Consider the following 22,375-nt stretch of genomic DNA (forward strand, 5'->3'; position numbering starts at 1 on the left):
AGGCTCGCCCCGGCCCCGCCCCCCGCGCCGCTCCCTCCCTCACGGCTCCCGCTCCGCCCCGCCCGAGTTTAAAGCCCCGCGGGCGGCCGGTGGCGGTGCTGCGAGCGCTGAGCTGCGCGAGGAGATGCTAGAGGGCGCCGCGCCGCCGGCACCATGCGCCCCGCGCCCGCGCTGGCCCTGGCCGCGCTCTGCCTGCTGGCGCTGCCCGCCGCCGCCGCCGCCGCCTACTTCGGGTCAGTCCCGCCGCGCCCCGGCCCCCACCTCCACCTCCACCTCCTCCGGCCTCCGCGGGGTCAGCCCCCCGCGCCCCACCCGCTGTCTCGGACCCTCGCCCACGGGGCCCGGCCCACCTGGCAATGGGAGTTCGCGCCGGACCTCAGTCCTGGGCTCGGGCACCGGTCGCCCCTTCTAATGTCTTGGGCGTCCAGCGCCCCCTCTCTGCTCACCCGCCGGGTGTCAGACTCCAGCCCAAGTTCCCAGTCCTCTCTGTCTGCTGCGCCCCTCTCCCTGCGGTCCCGCGCTCGCATGCCAGCTCTGGGTCTTCATTTGGGCGCCTGTCTGCCCCTATTCAGGGCTCTGTCCCGGGTCTAGCCTGGGACACCGAGACCCGGAGGGCTGGCCGATGGAAGGGGTGGGTTGTTCTCAAGATGGATTGGAGGATCTTGCAGGTCTAGGAGAATGGAGAACCCAGGGAAGGACGGAGGGGAGTGTCAGCGCCCCAGAGCCGGACCAGAGGACCAGACCTCGGTCCTGGCGTCGAGCGTGGATGCTCTCAGAATGATGGAGAGGGGAGAGGGGACTATTTCGGGAGATGTACGTGACTGGAAAAGGAGGATCACTGATGGGATGACACCTGGGGAGAGGCAGGTGCAGGAACGGTGAAGGGGAGCTTGGAGTGCAAATTACAGCGCGACTGTTTCCAGGTTTCTTCTGCTCTGACCCTTGAATTGCAAGGACTTGGCAGGGTGCGAAGTAGAGGAGGCGTCATGGATAAGCATGCACCTTCCCCGTGAGCTGACTCCAAATGTCAACAGACTGAGTTTAAACCTGGCCTTTTTTGTGAGCTTCACCCCAGATCAAGGCAAGGTTTGCATTCTGACCACAACAAAGGCAAAAGAAAAGTCCCTCAAGTGACCCACCTGAGGCAGCTCTTATGAACCTACCTGGTCAGGACCTGTCAGGGTCCCTCACAAGTTGAAATAAGGGCTGCAGGCTAATTTCCAGGTCATGACCCCTGGTGAAAAGTGCCAGGGCTGTAGGCAATGGACTCCCTGACATAGCAGGGAATGAGGTCAGCTCAGACCTAGGGCTAGTCCTATAGGCCTACAGCTTAGTAATGTCCTGTGAAGACCACTTGGTCTCTAGGCCTCAGTTTCTCCTTTTCTAAAAAGAGGGGACTGAACTTGCTATGTGATCCAATCCAAGATCAGTGCACCTATGTAATGTTTGTTTCCCAAGGATTTCAGGTTTGAAGGAACTCTTCCTGTCTCAGCAGGAAGACATAATGAGTGCAGCACAAATTGGGTTTGATCCTGCCCATTGCTAGCTGTGTGCTCTTGGCCAAATTATTTAACTGCTTTGTCTCTCAGTCGGTGCGTATTTCATAAGAGGGCTGAGTACATATAAAGCACTTACAACAGTGCCTAGCATGTAGTAAATGCTCAATTAGTGCCAGCAATTGTTATTGTTATTGTTAGTATTAAGGAAACCAGGTACACAAGACATCTGAGAGGTTTCTAAGCTGGAATGGATCAAGGAAGGACACTAGCTCATTTCCACAATTCTTTTGTTTGCTTGGGTTTTATGGTTGGAGATAGGAGCGAAGGTCAGATGGTGTAGGAGGAGAAGAGAGGGGTCCAGGAGATCTGGACCACCCTGCTGGTGTGTTAAGAGGGAAGGAGGTTCTTGGCAGTACACAGTGCTAGAATTTGGGGGCTGTGATGAGGAGCAGTGTTAGAAATGAGAAGGGAAATGGATTAGGGCTGAGAGGCTACCTCTTCCAGCTCAAGAGCCCAAAAGCTATCACTACCCGAATCTGGAGAACAGGACAAGTGCTCAGAGAAAAAGCTAAGATTAGCGCCTCGTGTTGTTAAATGTTTGGTCCAGAAGACGATAGGATTCAATCAAAGCCTTTTACTGAGGAAACCCTCTTGTGACTCAGTCAGACCAGGATATCCTGCTTTCCATCAGAATTCGTTCTTTGGAAGGAATCTGTTATCAGTCATGCACACTTTAGTGAGAGTGTGAGGCAATATGTTTCTCCTTTCGCCCAGGTAATTTGCACTTGAAGTTTCATTTCTTATTATAACTCCTCTTTTATTTCAGATGGGGAGTCTCCACCCTCAAACTGTAATGAGCCAGCAGTGGCTTCTGCTTCTTTTGTAGGAGCCTAAGTCCAATTGTCTTGATGATGGTGGTAACATGACACTGTACATAGTATAGAAGTTCACAAATCACTTCCTCATGCAGTCCCCTCTCTGAATTCTGTGGTATGAAGGATGGGTGTGGATGGTTCCCAAAGGAAACCGAAGCTCAGCAAAGTCCAGTGAGTCACCTGATGTCACGTCTGGATTAATCGTGGCGGGTGGTTGTGTGGCAGAACAGAAACCAGGTTTTACCGTGGGTCTCTGTTCCATGCCGTGCGGGGAACTGTGGGACACTGCCTCCAAGGGGGGCAGCAGCTGCCGAGGGGCTGGCCTCCCTTCCTCCCTCCAATAGTTAATTCTTTCAGACCTGTACCCCAATGGGAGAGGCCACAACACTCATCTCAGTCGTTGGCAATGAGACAGAAGGCACTGAGCCCTGCTAGCCTGCCAGGGTGGAATGATGACATTGGGACAGGAAGCGCTTAGAACCCACCAGCCACCGAGAGCCAGCTAGCACCGAGTATGCACCAGCTACCCTGTCAGGCTGTGTCACTCATTATTTCAAGCCTTGCGCCTGTTTTTAAGAACTTTAATCTTAATCTCAGCGAGATTCAGACATCTGCCCAAAGTCACACAGCTAGCAACAGGCAAAGCCTGAACTCAAAGGCCTGTGCATTCATCAACTTCCTTGTCCTGTCCCTGCTACGGAAGAAGCTTGAGAATCCACCCAACAGCCTAGCCATCTCCCTGCTGGGCTATTGAGGTGTCAACACTGTAGTTCCACCATAGAACCATATTATAACCTTTATGTTTTCAAAAGTAGTATACACATGAGGAGATGCATGCGTTTTCAGCATAATTTGGATGGAACAACTTAGTGGTGACCCCAGGGATTCACCACCCTAAGGGATCCCTGTGCTTCTTTGTGGTCAACCCTTCCCCACCAGTCACTAGAGTACCTCATTTCTTTATCAGCTTTGCCCCTTAAAGAAGTTTGTGTAAATGCAGTCATGTGGTACATAGGTTTTTGTTCCTGGATTCTTTTGCTGAACATAACAGTGTTTGAGGTTCATCCAGAGTACTACGCATATCGATCATTGTTCCTTGGAGACAAGGTCTCACTGTGCAGTGCAGGCTGGCCTCGAACTCGCTTATGTAGCCCAAGTTGGCCTCAAACTCATAGTGATCCTCCTGCCTCAGCCTCCCGAGTGCTGGAATTATAAGCTGCATCACCACACTCCGTTCTTTTTATTTATTTATTTTGGTACTAAGAATTGAACTCAGAACTTTGGGCTTGCCAGGCAGGCACTGTGCAACTGAGCTTTATCCCCAGCCCTTATCTTATTTTTTTTTTTTTTTTTTTTTTGTCTTTTTGAGACAGGGTCTCACCATGCAGCTCAGGCTGGCCTTGAGCTCACTTTGTAGCCCAGGCTGGTCTCAAACTCACAAGGATCCTCCTGCCTCAGCCTCATGAGTGTTTGGATTACACCATCATGCCCAATTCTTTTTTTCTTTATTCTTAAGTAATATTTCATTATATGAATCTATCACAAGTTGTTTATTTATTTCTCAGTTGATGGTCATTTGGCATCCTCCCAATAAAGGTGGTGTCAGCCTCCATTTACCTCTATTTTGTGGACATTTCTTTTCATTTCTCTTGAATAACTGTGAGGAAGAGTTATGGATCTTATGGTAGGTACATGTTTAATCTATAGGAAATGACTAATTGCCCAAAGTGCTTGTATCATTTTACAAAGTAATGTATGAAAGCTTTAGTTGCTCCACGTTCTTGTCATATATTATCAGTTTTTTGTTTACTTTGTTTTTTTTTTTTTTTTGTCTTTTTCCTTTTTATCGGTACCCGGGATCGAACTCACGACTGCCTGCTTGCAAGGCAGGCGCTTATGCCGCTGAGCTAAATCCCCAGCCCCTTGTTTACTTTGTTTTTGTACTGAAGAATAAACTCAGGGTGTGGTGCATGCCAGGCAAATGCTCGGTCAGTAGGCTGCGTCCTAAGCCCTTACAGTCGATTTTAGTTGAAGCATGTTAGTGGCTATGTGTTGGGCATCTTTGCTTTTAACGTGCATGGACCCATTGGTGAGCATTTTGTGCATTTTGACAGTTTGACTATTTTTTCATTGGATTATGAGTCATTTTATTAATGAATTATAAATATGCCTTATATATTTTGGATATAAGGTTTTCTTTGTCAGCAAGTATTTTGCCCCTGCCCATGGCTTGTCTTTTCATTTTCTTCCTGGCATCTTGCAAAAAACAGAAGTTTATAATTTTGATGAAGTTCAATGTATCTTTCAACTTTTTATTCGACGGATTTTACTTTTTTTTTTTTTTGTATCCTATCCAGGAGATCTGTGCCTGCCCAAAAGTTGCAAAGATTTATCCCTATGTATGTTTTCTTTTGAAGCTTTATAATTTTGTTTTGCACTTGGCTCCGTAATATACTTGAGCTAATTGCTTATGATGTGAGATATGGGTTGAGGTAGATTGCTTTCCATCTGGGCATCTATTTGTTCTAGCACCATTTGTTGAAAACGTGACTCTTTCTCCATTGTCTTATTCGTTGCAAATCAATTGATCTAAGCAGTGGGGTCTATGTCTAGATCCTCTATATGTTGTTCTCTTAATCCATATGCCCATCTTTGTGTCAATACCACGTGGTCATGATTACTATAGCTTTATAGTAAGTCTAGAAACCAAGTACTAAAAATTGTCTCTTTGTCCTCTTTCAAATTTATTTTGAGTGTTCAGGTTCTTTGTGTATTTACATACATTTTAGTATCATCTTATCAATATCTACATGAAAGTCTGTTGCGCTTTGGTTGAGATCAGATTGAATCTATAAACCAACTTATGGAAGATTAACATTTAAATAATCCTGAGTATGCTGAGTCACACACAGGTCTTATCTACCTATTTGGAGCTTTAAAAATTTTCCCCCATAATGTTTTATAGTTGCAATGTACAGATCTTGCCAGTATATTCTAAAAATTATTTCTAAGTGCTTTATGTATTTGGAAAACATCACTTTTATACCTTTTTTAAAAAAGGAATTGAATTGGGTCCTGAAAAGAAATTTACTGCTTTGAAATGGTGAATTAAAAGCCAAACCTCTCTGATAAGAATCACTGTGTTTTGGAAGGAATTTAGGCTCCTTGTCCCTAGCTGAGCTGTAACCCCTGAGGACCTGGGCTCCTGAGTTAGTCAAACCAGCCCCCTCAGCAGTCAGTACTTGAGTTTCTGTGGCTAAGAAGGGAAGAAAGAGGGAAAGGAAGTGGGGCAAGCATGGAGTTGCCTGAAAAAGAGAAATCTCTCGTGGTTATTGCTCAGGTAGAAGCTGGACTCTGGAGGAAGTGGACAGGTGTTTATGAGGATGACCCCCCACCCTGGCACCAACCAGAGCCAATGCCCTGCTCTAGTAAGGAGCACTGGGCTTGGAGCCATGATGACCAGAGTATAAGCCCTCAACTTAGCTATCAGTAAAATGGGTTGATCTTTATTTTGAGAAGTTGTTATGAAGGCTAAATAAATATATAGAGAATCTGGGAATGTAGCTCAAAGGTAAGAGCATGTGTAATATTCTGTGTTCAGTGCTCAGCACTTAAAGAAAAATACGTCAAAGTGCCAAACACGGCCATGGTGGCATGTGGAGGGCTGAAGTCGGAGGACCATGAGTAAAAGCCTAGCCTGGGAAATTTAGCAACTTAGCAAGTAAGTGAGACCTTGTCTTAAAAATAAAAATAAAAATGGGCTTGAGATGTAGCTCATTTTGAAGTCCTGTGTTCAAATCCCCAGTGTCTCACCTCAAGTCTCCAAAGAAATATGTACTTACAATGTTGAAGTGCTATTGATACATAAAAGGAGTCCAAAAAATCTAGGAGTCTGCCTTAGAGCACACTAACTTAAAAAGTGTCCAGTGATGTTTTCTCCTTCCTCTCTACATCTTTATCCCAATTGCTACCCAGTTAAAAACAAATAGAATCTTTTCTCCTGTGATCAACCTTTTATATGGACCATCTCTTTCTACCATAGTGACACCGCAGGAGGCAGGTGTTGGCGTGACCTCCTCACTAACAGGTGGGTGGGAGGAGAGGGCAGAGAGGCTAAGTGCCTTGCTGAAGTCCCGGAACCAGTGGTTAGCAGCACCAGCTTTGAAATCTAGCTGGTTAGAACCCAGAGCGGATCTCTTTCTTCTTGCTTCCTACTGGCTACCTCCCCTGACAACTCGGACCCCTGATCCCTCTGCTGTCACCCTCACGCTTCACTTGCACACGGAGGAGCTTTCTTGCACCCTGTGTCCTCAGCTCTGGGTTTGTTACCTACTTTTTACTGTGCTCACGTCTCCTGCTCACCTGTAGGCAGAGGTCTTGGGCCCCATTGTCCGCCGACCTCCCCATTTCTGGTTTTGCTCCCTGGCCTGCTGGCCTTCTGTCCCCTGCCTGATCCTCTGTACCCATCACGATGCGCTTCCCTTACCTGCAGACACCTGGCCCTCTTGTGTACGAGCTTCACTGAGGCTGGGCCATGCCTCGTCCTGTTAGATTTGGCCTGGCGTTAAAGTGGAACAAGCATTGTCCCTTGGACTCCAGAACTCTGCCACACTAAGCATTTTGTGGGTGCCCTTGTGACAAGAGACAAACTGGCAAGGGGTGAGGTAAGTGCTCCCTCAGACCTCTCATTGGAGAAAAGCAGACTGACAGGGAGAATGAAGAGCCTTGGAGATTTCAACAAGCATATTCCAACTGGTCCTGGAAAGAGCCAGGAGCCTGGAAAGACCACTTTTTTGGTCCTCCAAAGAGCCAGTAGTAGGACAGGATGAAAAGCTCTGCTCTTCCTACATATCAATCCTGTTGAGGCCAGATGCATTTCAAGATCCAAAATTTCTCAGATTTTAGAAAGAAAATATAATGCATGTATCATATGTAGCATCACAGGCCTGCTAATGTCTAGGAGGATAGTACTTCATTATTTTTTGTAAGGAAAACATGTATACGTTGGGATAAATAAAGACCATAGTAATCTTTGCTCTGAATTTGCGGTGTTTGAGGCTTGCTGCCATACAAAGTACAGAACAGTACTACAGTGATACCAAAGCTCTGCAGTTTTGTGAGCTTTCTGGAGTTTGGAGTTGTAGATACAGGCTGGGGTTGGCAACCAAGGAGGGCTTCCTGGGTGAAGTAAATAAACATCACCACATGGAAAGTGCGTGCAGCCTTCAGGATCAGCCTTCCCATTCCCTGCATTTGTGAGGCATCAAAATAGAAGTGGCTGTGAAAGTTTCCAGGGGATTCATGAGGGGTTTGGAGTAGGACATGACGTCTCGGGTTTATGGCATGGAGAAAGGCACAGGGGTTGGACTGAGTTAGACATAGCAGAAAGACAAGCAGGGGCCCCCTGATACATCCCTAGCTAGTCCTGGTCAGGGTGGTCCAGAGTAGGAAGTTGTTCTGGTTCTGCTTGGGAGGCCCCTGTTCTGTCCCAAAGGGAGCGTCTTCTGACTTCATTCCCCATGGTGTCGTCCTGGACTACCCCAGCCCTCCAGGAATTTTTCAGAGGCTGCTCCTTGACTAAGCTGGGAGGCACTTGCTCTCCCTGGAGCTAGGTAAGAGTGTGGAGGGCTGTGGGCCATTCCTAGGGCCAGCCAAGAAGACAAGGGGCACCTGCAGCCTGAGATATCGCTGCCTAGAGCCCCTGCCAACAGGTAGACTGTCCTTATCCCCCAGCAAGCATGCACAGGAATTACCCAGGGACCTGGCTCCTCTCACCCTGAGCCCACGTGTCCATGGGAGGAGGGTGGCCAGAGCTCAGGAAACATGCAACAGTTAGTCCCATTAGCTTGCAATGATTAAATAGCGTGACTGAAGTCACCCAGTTTAGAGCCAGGACCCCCATGTGTGGGTGGAGCTGGGGGGTATTGTTACACCCCACAGGCAGGGACAGTCGTGGTGACTGTTTCCACCCCCACAGTGCCCACTCTGTGCTGCTGAAACTGCTTCTCCCCTGAATTGGGATCTGTGCACCTAAGAAGTTGGGGAAGTTTATTTTATCATCATTGTACCGGGCTCCCTGTCTGTCTGTCTGACTGTCTGTCTGTCTCCGTCTGTCTATCTGTCTCTGTCTGTCTCTCTGTCTCTCCTTCTCCCTCTGCTTTCATGATCCTTCCCTTTGATCTTCCTTCTATCTAGTAAATGAATTCTTTTTAGTAGAAAAATCAGGTCACTTCTGGAAGCCTTATTTCTAACTTTTGACTGAAAAGTGACTTGAATTTTAGATCAGAGAAAAATAGCCTTTTAAACTCCTCCCTTCTTGAGGTCTCACTCTTGGGTTGTCCAGAGGGGCTCAGAGGAGTCCTGATCAGGCTTCTTTCCCTTAAAAACCCACCCGCACTGTGTTCCTAACACTTAGATATTGGGCATTGGTAGTGGCTTATTTTGTGTCCTGAGGTGTTCTGTTGAGACTGAAAGCAATCAGGAACCCCAGGGCATGTCCCAGTGCCGTTATTAAGTCACCTTGGACAATGAGTCTGCATAACCTTCTAGGGCACAAGACAAGTCAAAGCTGAGACCTGCCCACTGGGCAAACCTCTTGTCTTCTTTCTCTGTCCCACTCCCAGCAGTCTCTGAGGTATCTCCCAGGAGCCATCAAGGTGAAACCTCTGAACCAAGCGATCTGATGGGTCTCTCCAGCTCTCAAATGCAATCCGTATCTGTGCCTAGTCATTTAACTGGAGGAGTTGCTTATATCCCCATGTTGGGGGAATCCCTCTACCCAGGCCTGGCTTTGGGGACCCCTCCATGGTCTCTGTGCCACCTGAGCTAAGCATGAGGGACAAAGACTTCCTCTCCTGGCTTTGATCTGAGCCTGAGCAGACAGAGAGAGGGCCAGGAAGGAGGGCAGGAGAGGAGAGCACTTCCTCCACAGATGTTGAGCCAGTGGAACTCTAAATCTGGACATTGTTGGGATGCAGAGCATGTGAGCTGCTTGGCTGCCTGCTGCCCACTCAGCTTGGAGCGGCGTCTTCCCGATGCCATCCTCAGTGGGCAGCCTGGAGAAACAGGAAATGGAGCTCTTCCAGAGAGACAAAGCCCACAGCTGGCCCGGCTCTTTTTTTCTCAGAGCAGGGACTCGATGGGGGATGCAGCTCTGGGGTGGGCTCAAGAGGGATGTGGTGGCCAGATCTAATTCTCACAGGGGGATCGTGGCACCCTGAGGCCAAGAACTGGGGAAAGAAGGAGGCCTGGTCTGAAAAGGAGACAGTGGAGCCAGGTAGGGAAGTAATGAGTGGCCTTGCCTGTGGGTGGACCTGGCATGAAGCTGATGCTCCGTGAATACAAGCGTAAGTGCAAGACTAAAGGGAGTGGAAGGAGTGGGTGGAAGGGTTGGGAACGCAGGCAGGAGACACCACTGGACACTTTGCCAGGCTTTACGGTAAGGGCATCTTCATGGGAGAGGGGCGCGGGGACAACCATGTCAAGAAGAAAGGGGTCCAAAGGCAAAGGGGGGTGCACAGCCCCGCAGAGTAAACCTGGGCTCCCCTTTCTGAAGGACTGGCCAGTGTCACGGTGCCTTCCCTGGCTGAGTAGAAGCTGCCCTCACTGAACGGCCCCTGCTGGGGAGGGGTCAGCTGTGGAGAGGGTGGGAGGCTTGGTGTTGTGAGTGTGTAGGGGGCTTAGTAAGGGCCAGAAAAGGTGGGCCCAGAGGCTGGAGAGGAAAGCACAAAGGGGGCACTGACCATGCAAACGGCCCTGCAGCGGAAGCCTGTTATCAGGAGCATCTAATGAGGCTCTGCAGGGCTGAGACCAAGGCCCCAGGCAGCAGGAGGCTTTCCTGGTTCCCAGGCAGCTGCATACAGTTGGCATGGGCCCTGGTGCCAGGCACAGCTTGTGGTCCTGCCAGCCAGGGGTCCAGCTTTGCTGGCATTACCTGGTGCCCTGAGAACCACCCGCCTTGCCCTGTACACCTACCTCCCTCCAATCCTGAAGTGGCCTCTGCTGGACCCATCAGACTCTCTGGAGCAGAAACAAGGGTGGTGCAGGTCTGGAAGCACAGCCTGGGGCATGAATAGTGCACCTGCCCAGCCTTCCCCAGCCAGCCTGGAGTGCTCCCCAGAACTTCCTCCTGCCTCCGCCCCACCCCAGGCCTCTTACTATAGGTGGGATGGACGAGACAAGCCAAGGTCAGGTGGTCACCTAGATAGCGCTGGGAGTTCAGCTACTGGTCACTCCTTAGAGAGCCAAGCTGGCTGGAAATTCACTTTTCTTCTCCTTGGAGTCTGACTCAGATCACATTTCCTCCTGACTATGAGCCATCTTCTCCTCCTGCTCCTCTTCCTCCTCCTCTTTCTCCTTCTCTCCTCCTCCTCTCCCTCCATCTTTGAGACAGGGTCTCTTTATGTATTCCAGGCCGACCTCGAATTCACTGTGTAACTCAGACTGGCCTTGAGCTCTCCGTGATCCTCCTGCCTCTCCCTCCTGAGTGGTGGGATTACAGGTATATACCACCACAACTGGCTTCTTGAAAGCATACCTGTGTCCTTGCACCCAGCACAGTGCCTGACACACAGTAGGTGTTTAATGAGAACACTTACTCATTGATGAGGAGATTACTATGTGTAGATACTGTTCCAAGAGCTTTGTGACACTAACTTACTTAATCCTCTCAACACCTTGCAAACGAGACATTGTCATGGTCTGCATCCGACAGATGAAGTGCTGAGAGGTAAAATGCCTTGCCCAATAAATAGCCCAGCTAGCAAGAGGTGGGACTCCAACTCAAGCAGGCTGGTTCCCATCATGCTATCTCACAGCCAATGTGTGTTTGTTAGATGGAGTGGACACAGAGTAATCCCTGAGGTCACTTCTGAGTGAAAAGAAGACTTAAACCAGCCTGCTTGGCCAGCAGCCTTGAGGATATGAAGTCCTGGGGTCCCCACATTCCAGTGGGTGGTACATAATTGCTGGGGAATGAGCTACATTTCTTATAGGGGTTGGATGGTCCCTGGGTCCTGCTAACAACAGAACAGCCTCCTGAGGACTTTCCTCGAGCCTGAGAGTACCTTCTTCTGCCTCTTCCAAGGCTGCTCTATGAGGCAGTTTTAGCCAAACCTGCGACTGAAAAGAACATACAAAAAGGAAGGGGCTTCAAGGGTCAGAGTAGATAGAGGATGAGGATGGTCTCTGTGCCTGACAGCACCTTTGACTTTCTTATTCTAAGAGCAGAAGTGATTGAGAGACCTGAGGTCAAAGCCAGCAGGCATCTCATGGGGGCAAATTCTGGTTTATGCCCAATCTGATCCAAGGGACCAGAAGTGATGGTGCAGAGAGTTGACACACCCAACTAGGGAGGATAAAGAAGGGAAAAAGAAGGTAGCTGGTCACAGGATGGGGCCATTACTTTATTAATGGGAAAACAAGACTAGGAGTCAGCCTGGGGAACTTAGGGAGGGGAGGAATGGGGAAGACCAGCTGGGTCCAAGCAGGTCCAACCTCATGCGCGGGGTCCAGGTAGTCCAGGAGCACTTGAGTCAGGGAGAAGTCTTAAGGTACTGTGAGGACCAGTGAATAAGCTCACAGATTGTGTGCTTTCTGCTCTTTGAGAACGCAGACTACTTGTGTGGTTGACAGTGTGACGGACGACAGGGTGATGTCTTCCTTGAAACCTTGAAACTCCCATTTTACCTGATTTGTAAGACTGATGATCTTGGATCTCATAATCGGCTCTCCTTCATACCACTCTGGGGCTCAGCTAACATGTAGGTGATAGAAATTTCTCAGAGGCTTGGAGGGCAGGGTCCTCAGGTCTAGGCTTCTGGAAACAGATTTCCTCCAGAGGAGAGAAAATGCCTGCTGTCCACGGAATGGGTTGGAACCTGCAATGCCCAGAATTCTTCTGAGATCCAGGAAGTACCTTCCCTAGGGGATGCCATGGGATGGGCATGCATAGAAGTCACTAGCATTTTTCGGGGAAATCAGTCAAGTCATTTTTCTAAATGTGACGTCGGAGTATTATTTCTTCCAAGAAGTATGATTCCCAAACTGCAATATGGAAAAAAAATAAAAGGGAAACTGGGCCCTGGAAGTTCCCTCAAGCTGTCTTCTGTAGGCTTTTAGGGAGCTTTGGGACAGTGCCAGGAAATCTTCTTTGAGAACAGCCCTGGACAGACCAGGGCCTAGCATGGCTTGAGTACTCTGTGGTTGGCTGCCTTTCCTGATCATTAATCACTACTAAGTGTCATTATTGCTAATAAAATTAACCGACTTTATACTGAGCCATCAATTTCAGGGTTTGTTACATGAAATTTTAAATCAGGTTGCTGTCAATGAGTAGAAGGTTGTGTGTGTGTGTGTGTGTGTGTGTGTGTGTGTGTGTGTGTGTGTTTTAACTGAATCTGGTTTACAAGTGTAACCTAGGGAACTGTGATACTCTACAGCCCACAAAAAGGTTATAATCAAGGACAATGACCTTAGTTCGACAAACCAGCTCCCAGCCCTTGCTATGCAGTAAGCAATTATCTCAGGCAAGAGCAAGCTAGACCTCAGGAGAATTCCAGGACCAGTGCCCAAAATGTTTCCCGAATTTTCCCCCCTATTCTCACCTCTCCTCTCAGTGCATTTGGGTCAATCCTTTGTCCATTCTTTGGGTCAGCTTCCACTGTTTATCTTTTGTATTACAAGTGTAGTCACTCAAACACCGAAAAGGACAGAAAGCAACTGCATGCTCTCTGTCTGTCTGTCTGTCTGTCTCTCTCTTTGTGGGTACTGAGAATCAGAATCAGGACCTTGACCTTTTCAGACAGGCCCTGGGTCGCTAAGCTATACCCCTGGCCTTGATTTTTTTTTTTTTTTTTTTTTTGAAACAGGGTCTCGCTATGCAGTTCAGGCTGGTTTTGAACTCTTGAAATAGCATTTGAGACAGGCCTTGAAGACTTGAAGGATACTCAGTCCCACAGGCTAAATTTCCATCACTCCCTGGTTGTTTCCTGCTTGGCCAATCGGCTTTTATAAGTGAGGTCTTGACTGCCAACACACAGAAATTGTACAGGCAAAAGTGGCCCCTCACACTGGCCCTTAGTGTGGGGAAGACACTTGAGTAAGCCACATGGCTGCTATCTTCTTTGGTCCTGAGCTGCCCTCCAGGCCGGAGACCAGTTAAGCTGGAGCTTTCTCAGCTGGAGCTGACCTCAGGTTCTGCTCCAGACCTGCCAAGGGTCAAGCTCTGAGGATTTCCTGCCAGGCTGCAGGGAGGGGTTTGAGTGTAGGCTTGGTGGACTGGAAATTTACCCATTTGCCCCCAGATTAATGATTAACAGGTCCCTGCCCTCACCCTGTCTAGGTGGGGAGCCCAGGGCCAGGCTGGGCCAGGAGAAGCCCGATAGCATCTGTCTCTGTTCGGAGGTTTCAGAGATATGCTCCACACTGGGTTGGCTGCACCTGATGGATTTGGAATCTACGGGGGCACCTGGGGCCCAGCCAGGTTCCACACCCTCCAGTGAGGCTTCCTACTCTGCCAGACAGGGAGGATGTGGCATCCAGCCAAATTTCTTGGCTAAGGCAGGTGACTCCAAACAGGAGAGCTATGTACTTGGCTCAGTTGGAAAACTCTGACAGCTCAGGGCTTACTTTGGTTAGGAGGATGTAAGCAGGTGTGGCAAATGCCACATCCAACCAGGAGCTTTAAAGCTATTATCATAGCTTTATCCTGGCTATGAGGCTTGATATATTGCAGAAAGTGGCAGCTTCCTCCAGCCTGGGTCCTGGATGGTGCATATTCCATCCACTCTGGGAGGCACCAGGGTAGGAAACAGCAAACATCTTGAACTATGCTGCATGTCACGGAGAGCTCCTGGGAGGACAGAAAGTACCTTGATTTAAGATCCCACTTTACTGTTTTCTGGTTGTACCTGAACCAGTCGCTGTCTCCTCCTAAAGCCTCTGTGTCCTCATCTGGACTAAAGGAGATTCTTCCAATTAGAGAATAAGGCATCTTTCAAGAGAATGATTTGGGAAACTCCAGCTAGCAAGAAGGCAAGCCAGCATGTCCTGGGTGCTGTGGTTTTCACCTTTCCCATAATCTTCATGCAACCCTGAGAGGTAGAGTGGGTCACTCTTTATACTTTGCAGAGCACAAAACCAACACTTCAAGGTTGCACAGCTAAGAAGTGGTAGAGTCAGATTTAGAATTTGGCATCCAAGGGGTTTGGGTCTAAAACAAGAATCTGGGATTCACCTTCACCCAGCCTACGTTTCCTTAATTCCCTCCTTTCTTCTTTCCTTTTTTCTTTACTTCCATCCCTCAAGCATCTCTGTTTCGGGTACCAAATGGTCAGATGGCTGGAGATCGGTCTGAGATTCAGAAAGGAAGCTCAGTTGGCCCAGGATGACTTGGGAAGCAACACAGTGCAAGGGAAGGAAGGCTCTGGAGGACTTTTGCTTTGTGTTTGTTCTGAGTCTGCGTTCCCTGTGCCTACCTTCTTAGGAAGGTTGCTGTCAGGCGACAGCCAGGGCTCTGCAATGTTTCCCAAACTTACTGAATTATCGCAGTTACCCAGGGAGTGTGGCAGACAGATTCCCAGGCCCTTTTCAGATCAATGGAAACAGAATCACGTAGTGTGGATCCTGGAAATCTATATTTTTATTAAGCACCCAGATGATTTTTCTAACTGGGGAATTTGGGGAAGGAGAGTTGAAACTGAACTTGGAAAAAATTTTTTTTTGTCTTTTTCATTTTTATCCGTACCAGGGATCGAACTCACGACTGCACACTTGCAAGGCAGGCGCTTATGCCGCTGAGCTAAATCCCCAGCCCCTTGAATTTGGGAATTTTGAATTTAAATTTCTGTACCAATCCTTTCTTGCACCTTGATCTCCTGCTCTGTGAGACCGTAACCCACGTGGGGCTGGCCTACCACCCAAAAGGCCAATAAATGAAGATCCCAAGAAAGTCCCTGCACTTTGTCCCTATATTCTCATGGAGTGTTCCCAGTCAGGACCCCCAAGGCTCATGTCTCCCTTTTCTCATCCTCTCTCTCTAGCTTGACTGGGCGAGAAGTCCTAACGTCCTTCCCAGGGCTGGGCACCGAGGCAGCCCCAACACAGGGCAGTGCCCACCTGAAGCAGTGTGACATGCTCAAGCTGTCCCGCCGGCAGAAGCAGCTGTGCAGGCGAGAGCCTGGCCTGGCTGAGACCCTGCGGGATGCAGCACACCTTGGCTTACTCGAGTGTCAGTTCCAGTTCCGGCAGGAGCGCTGGAATTGCAGCCTGGAGGGAAGGAATGGCCTGCTCAAGAGAGGTAGGCAGAGGCTTGGGGAACATGGGGAGGGAGGCAGGAGGAGGCCACACTTCCCTTGTTGAATTTGCAAGAGCCCTGGGGGTCTGTGAAGATCTCTTAAAGGCTGTTCATGGCTTAGTCTAAGAGATGGAGGAACAGATGAACAGGGGAAGACACAGAAAGGAGGAGACATGAGCCACTCCTGGAGGAGCCCGTGGATGAGGCCCGAGGTCCCAGCAGCCTCCCTGTGCCTCCCATGCACACTGAAGATAATGTCCAGGCACATATAAGGACAGAGGCCATTAATAACTGGCCAGGATACACAAGGCCAGCTGGTTCCTGTGTTCACCCATCCTTTTGTCTCTTTGCTCCTTAAATTTGTTGTCATTCCCTTCCTTTCCTTTGCCTCCCTCTCTTGTTCTTGATCCCTTCAGGCCTCCGTCCACTCACCTACTGTGTGTATGTAGAGGCAGGCACTGGGCCAAATGCTGGAGGGACAGCGCTGAGCTTGACTCTGCACTCAGAAAGTACATGGACTAGGAGGGGAGAAAGCAGGTCATCACGTGACTCCATGGCCAGGAAGAGAGGGCTATCATGTGAGATTTTTACAAAAATGCGGTGATAGAGACAGTCAACTACTTCCTAGGCCAGCTGCTCTGCACAGCAGGAGAGGGTTTGGCAGAGCAAGTGGCCTGCCTTCCACTTAGTGTCACCGTCACCCAGGTGTTCTGGAGAGCAATAGGAGACTGAACAGCCCATCAGTGCTCCCTGAACAGTACAAGCATAGTGAGGGTTCTGGAAGAGGCTGGGATGCTCGGTCCAGAGAAAGTCAGGCAGAAGACTCAAGGCACCCTTCACTGGGCCGACTCCTTGGTGGATGCAGAGAATGACATGTGAGACATCCTGGAAGCTCAGGAAGCCCATGGTGCATCACTCAGGGGATCAGAAGCCTCGGGAATGGTCGGTCCAACTTGTCTCATATTCACTTGGAATCAAGGCGGCTGTTTGGCCCCAGCTTGGCATCTCCCCAGGTGCTCAAGCTCCTTCTCCTTGCATCTCAGTTCTTATCTGTTATTGGGGTCAGTGACTGCTGTTCTGCTGCCCCCTGGCAATCTGGGCATTTACTCTTCAGGGAATTTGGAAATTCCCTTACGCCCGAACAGCAAGGTTCACCCCAGATGTGTACTTGGGCTTCAGTGCCATTGTGTGGCTTGCACCCCTCCTGTCCTCCGACAGCCTCTGAAGTGCCTCTTTCTCCCCGCTGGCATTCTGGTGCCTGGCACAGGTTTCAAGGAGACAGCCTTCCTGTATGCAGTGTCTGCAGCTGCCCTCACCCATGCGCTGGCCCGGGCCTGCAGTGCTGGGCGCATGGAGCGCTGTACCTGTGATGACTCCCCCGGCCTGGAAAGCCGGCAGGCCTGGCAGTGGGGTGTGTGTGGTGACAACCTCAAGTACAGCACCAAATTCCTGAGCAACTTCCTGGGACCCAAGAGAGGAAGCAAGGACCTGCGGGCCCGAGCTGACGCCCACAACACCCATGTGGGCATCAAGGTGAGCACATTCTCTAGATGCCCAAAGCACTGCCCCTGGGCAGAGTATAGAGATGGGGTGCAAGGTCTGTAAGAGGTCAGCACCCCATCTGAACACACATATCCCTTCCAGAATGATTTTCATGCCTTCAGCTGACATCCTTTGGGCATCTATGCTGGACCATTACTGTGTACCATAAATACAAGAAAGTAGGGGCGGTCACGGGCATCACTGATGGCTGGGTAGCAACGGGACGAGGCTCAGGACATGTTTGGTAAAGCAGGGTGCTGTTTAGAGAAGAATGTCCATTCCAAAGACGACGCCAACATTGTTCTAACAACTTAGATCAGGACCTCTGACTGGCCAGTTTTTTGGATAGGAAAATGACCAAAGAGGTCAGGGATGTAACTGAGGTCACTACTGAGAACTAGCTAGTAGTAAGTCTCTAGATCTATTGGGGTGAGAGGATTGGGAGAGCCCAGTACTCCTGGGCTCTCCACCCTGAGCTATACCTCCAGCCCTTTTCAGTTTTTTGAGACGAGGTCTTGCTAAGTTGCCCAGGGTGGCCTCACACCTGTGATCCTCTTGCCTGAGGCTCTGAAGCAGTTGGGATTACAGCCTGTGCTACCACACCCTACTGAAATTCTTTAGGGAATAGAAGTCTGTGTTTTTGTGTCTCTTCACTGAGTTGTGTAATTCAGGGCCGCTTCATTTGGTTGTGCAGCCTATATATTCCACAAGAACCCTGGGCAAAGTGAGGAGCTAGGGCTGAGATCAGCAGTGGCCCTCACCACGGTGTACACTGCCAAGAGCAGCAGAGCCTTTTACCGGTTTGCCAGAAGGTGCCTCATGGGCCAGTTTGAGTCCCATTTTTTCCCTCACACGACCCTTCTCATTCTCCTGATGTTCTGTGCCACGCTGGCACCCTAACATGGACCTCTGACCAGGCCTCCATCTGCATCTCTCTGCAGGCTGTGAAGAGCGGCCTCAGGACCACGTGCAAGTGCCACGGAGTGTCAGGATCCTGTGCCGTGCGCACCTGCTGGAAGCAGCTCTCCCCCTTCCGTGAGACAGGCCAGGTGCTGAAGCTGCGCTATGACTCCGCTGTCAAGGTGTCCAGTGCCACCAACGAGGCTTTGGGCCACCTGGAGCTGTGGGCACCTGCCAAGCCAGGTAGCCCCACCAAAGGGCTGGCACCCCGGCCTGGAGACCTTGTCTACATGGAGGACTCCCCCAGCTTCTGCCGGCCTAGCAAGTATTCTCCAGGCACGGCTGGCAGGGTGTGCTCCCGGGAGGCCAGCTGTAGCAGCCTGTGCTGTGGGCGTGGCTATGACACCCAGAGCCGCCTGGTGGCCTTCTCCTGCCACTGCCAGGTTCAGTGGTGCTGCTACGTGGAGTGCCAGCAGTGCGTGCAACAGGAGCTTGTATACACGTGTAAGCGCTAGGCACTGCAGTGAGCCAACCCGTGCTGCTGGGACCTTGGTGGCATGTTGGGGAAGGTACATGCAATGTGCATGTGGACACTGATGGACATGCCCGTGCACGTATGTGTGCCACTCCTCACTTTTTTGTCCCCACTCCATCCTTGGCCAGCCTCTTGTCTCCCACAACACTCAGCAAACTGAAGCAAAGTATCCTGCCCTGAGTCCAAGTGTCTCCAACCTTGCTGAAGATTTGGAGCAGGAGAGCAGACTGGGAAGGGAAGTGGAAGGAAATAAAGGAGACGTAGAGGGGAGGAAGGAGTGAGGTTGTACCGGGAAGGAGGGGTGTCCTGCCGTCTCCCATTCCTGGGATGCATGGCCAGAAGCCAGCAAGCTGCTGGGGGAATGCAGGAGAGACAGTGCCAGCTGGAAGCCTAGGCAGGCACCCAGCCAGGATGGGTCGGTCCAGTCCTGCTCAGATTTCAATGAGCTCTGGATGCCATGCACTCACACTATTCTGGCGGTAGTGCTGAGAGCTGTTTGGAGTAAGGAAATCTTTCTGGGTTTAGTGGCACCAAGTTTGATTCATGCCCTCAAATCTCATGCCCTTGATTTGATTTTTCAAACCTAGCTGCACTGAGACCTCATCCTTGTCTCCATAGCTGAATTTCTCACAGATACCCAGCTCTATTCAATGAGACTTCCAAGGCAGATGGGAAAGGTGGGAGAGCCAGTCGCCAGAGTGGAATTCAAACTGTAGTGTACCTGCGGTTGGGCAGGAAGACAGTGACCCTTCTCCATTTTCCCTGGTAGCCAAAGGAAACTTTGATGACAGCCCAAAGGAGGAGGTGCCAGCTGGGGTGCAGCAAGCTCAGTGCTTCAGCTCACGCCAGAGCGTGTTCTGGCTGACCCCTGTGGCTGTGGGACACCGGGGTTGGGAGGCCCCACAGCTACTGATGTTTGTGTTGCAGAAGGACCTTGGACTGATGATCTGCAGTTCTGGTTACATGTCTATTCTCACGGCTGCTTGTCTATTCAGGCTTTTGTTCTGGTAGAGTCTTTGTTAAGCCTGGCTCCTTGGTGGCCTCTTTCTTCAGTAATGGCCTCTTACTTGGGCCCCTGCCTGAGGAATAGATGTGTCTTTGCTAAAGTCACCGTGGACCTGTGGACATTTCCAGTACCACCTTCCAAAGCCCCAGGTGGAAGGAGGAGCATCTGTTTATAGGTGCACACAGATGCCTGCACCACTGGGACCAGGTGAAGGGTTTCCAGTGAGCAGTGCACATCTCTGGCCCAGGACTGAGCTCTTGCAGGGGTCAGTTTGCTGGATCCTATGTGCTTCCCAAGAGCAGGGCCTAAGGCCAGCAGGGAGGAAGTGACCTCCTTCGGGAAGCTTGTAGCTGCTTGGCTGGCCTGCCGCGACCTCTCGTACGCTTCCTTTCTCCCTGAACCCAGGGCTGCTGACCCTCCACTGAAACAGGAAATCCAGAATCAGCCAAGTGCACAGAACCCTTGGGAACTCCAGCTCCAGGAAGAAGGCCAGAGGCCCAACAGCCTCCTAGAGACCTTCACGGCCAAAGGGTCCACTCTTTCTTTGGTGACTCAAAGCAGTCTGGGGTGCTAGAAAGATCTTTGATGATGGAGGCACTGATGAGAGGCCAAACTGACGTGACACCCCTTGCTAGAATGATTTTGCTGACCCTGCAGCTGGCCCACATCTTGGCAGAAGGAGAAAAAGGGTTTGCAGCCTGGTTCTCTAGTTGTGGTCTACTTCTTTCTGCATGAACAGAGACTTGTTCTCTGCCAGGGAGATCCATCCTGTTCCTCCAGCATTACCTGTACCTTGGCTCAGGCTGTGTTGCACGGCAGGAAGAAGGACTTGGGAGAAACCTGGGGGCCAGGGCACCCCATCTACTACCATTCTATCTACACCCCAACTCTATGGCTATTAGGGCTGGGGTGACAGGAGGATAAGGGATAGACTCAGATGACCGAGGTCATGGCTGGCCACTGACACTGACACCCTGGTCACTGACCCCTCGGCTTGTGGGGGTCTTCTTTGTCCAGCCCCCCTCCCTCTCTTCTTCCTTCTAGCTCTTTCTCTCCTCATTACCCCTAAACAGCCACCTTAGCCCTTCTGGGGCCCCTGGGGACCGGAGTGACCAATAACCCCTCATTCTGCAGCTTTAAGGGAAATGCTCACAGGGTATTTTTGTCTACCTCACATATATAGTTTTTAGGGCAAAACAGAGTATTTATATAGCTAAGATTATGGGAAAGTATTTATGTTATTTATATAGTTTCTGTTTCACAGGCAGTACATGTGGAGTTTGTGTTTCCCCAGAAGCCTTGTGTCTGGGGAAACACAGCAAGACCTGATTGGGGCCCTGCTGAGCTAGATGTTAGGTGGCTGGGGGGAGGTCACATTAGCTCAGCATCCCGTGATCTATCTTGGAATCGGTGAGCAAGCATCTCCTTTGTGATGTGTCCTACTGGCTTGATCTGGATCATCCTTGTGAAGTCTTTGAAGAGTCTTTGCTTCTCTGGGTTCCAGGCCCCTGTCAAAAGTATTTCGCTCATAATAATAATGAAAACATGGAAGACCACGCTTGGCATTTGTAAAGCACTTTCCTTTTCCAGAAACATTTTTATCTCTTTAATCAATTCATTTCTCCATTATCTTTAGGAAGTGGTGGGGGCTGCATGCTCATCTTTGAGCTGAGGCCCAGAGATGGAGGTCTGTACTCAAAGCCACACAGCAGGGAACTGTTCCCTGAATATTTGCTGAATGTCTACATGGACCTGGCACTGGGGGAGCTGTCTTACCTTGAGCCTGGGAGCCAAAGCCTGTCTATCGTCCCAAGCCCAGGAACTCAGGGAAGTGGCTTCTTTCCTCACTGCGTGATTCCAGCCTTTTGATTCTGGATGGCATGGCAGCATTTCCAAATGGACTCCCATGTTTCTGGGACTAGAAGTGCCTGCAAGATCTGGCGAGATCCATGGAGGTCATTTTAGAGGGTTCTTCTGTCACATTGCCCAAGAAAGCTGGGCTACCTCACTAAGCCCTTCCAGAGGAGTTTTATTTGCTTTTAATTGAAATTTTCCCTTTTAAGATATATTATTTCCCACCGGATTTCTGTGGGGGTTTATTTTCTTTGAAAAATCAGTCCCATTGATAAACTGGGCCTTCATTCCCAACGGGCTGCTGTAAGTCAGTACAAGGGACAGGATGCATGGGAGTTCTCCAGTTTACCAAATGTCCCCTGCCTCAGCCCTCCGCATTTATGGATGTTCTTGCAGGGCTGTCATGGGCACACAGAGTCTGCCTCCTTCTCCATTTAACCCCATTTGCCCTGGAATCCTCTATTGCCTGGTGGACAGATGGACAGATGGACCCATGCTAACCCTGAACTTTATTTTTTGTTTTATAGTTTCCTTTCCCAACAGCCATGAAGTTCCATTGCTTTTTGTCCAAGCACACTTTAGAATGACAAAGGTAGCTGTCATTTGTTAAGTGCCCACTAATCCACCCATGATTATTTATGATGTTCCTACTGAATGCCAGGCACCCTCCTGGGCGCTGGGGTACAGCAATGTGTAAGATCAAGTGGGCTGACATCCTGGTGGTGGAAAGACCATTAACCAATAAAAATACATGCCAGTTATGTGTACTTATTTTGTGTTGATTGATTGCACTGACCCTGCACATGACACTGCCACCTAGAATGGCTAACGAAACCCAGAAGGCTCCTAATGCCATTAGCAAGCAGAAGC

General features: G+C 50.0%; 1 protein-coding gene across 1 annotated transcript; it reads left to right on the forward strand.

The window, feature by feature from the left end:
- The first annotated feature begins 113 nt into the window (after window positions 1-113).
- Window positions 114-22,272, forward strand: Wnt9b (Wnt family member 9B). The gene is made up of 4 exons (XM_063241938.1): window positions 114-233; window positions 15,415-15,671; window positions 16,936-17,201; window positions 18,152-22,272. Exons 1-4 carry the CDS (start codon window positions 154-156, stop codon window positions 18,623-18,625), a joined length of 1,077 nt encoding a protein of 358 aa, XP_063098008.1. The 5' UTR covers window positions 114-153; the 3' UTR covers window positions 18,626-22,272.
- The last annotated feature ends 103 nt before the right edge of the window (window positions 22,273-22,375 follow it).

Source organism: Cavia porcellus, unplaced genomic scaffold (genome assembly GCF_034190915.1).
Source record: "Cavia porcellus strain 051 isolate PalLab524CR breed Dunkin Hartley unplaced genomic scaffold, mCavPor4.1 scaffold_32, whole genome shotgun sequence".
Lineage (NCBI taxonomy): Eukaryota > Metazoa > Chordata > Mammalia > Rodentia > Caviidae > Cavia > Cavia porcellus.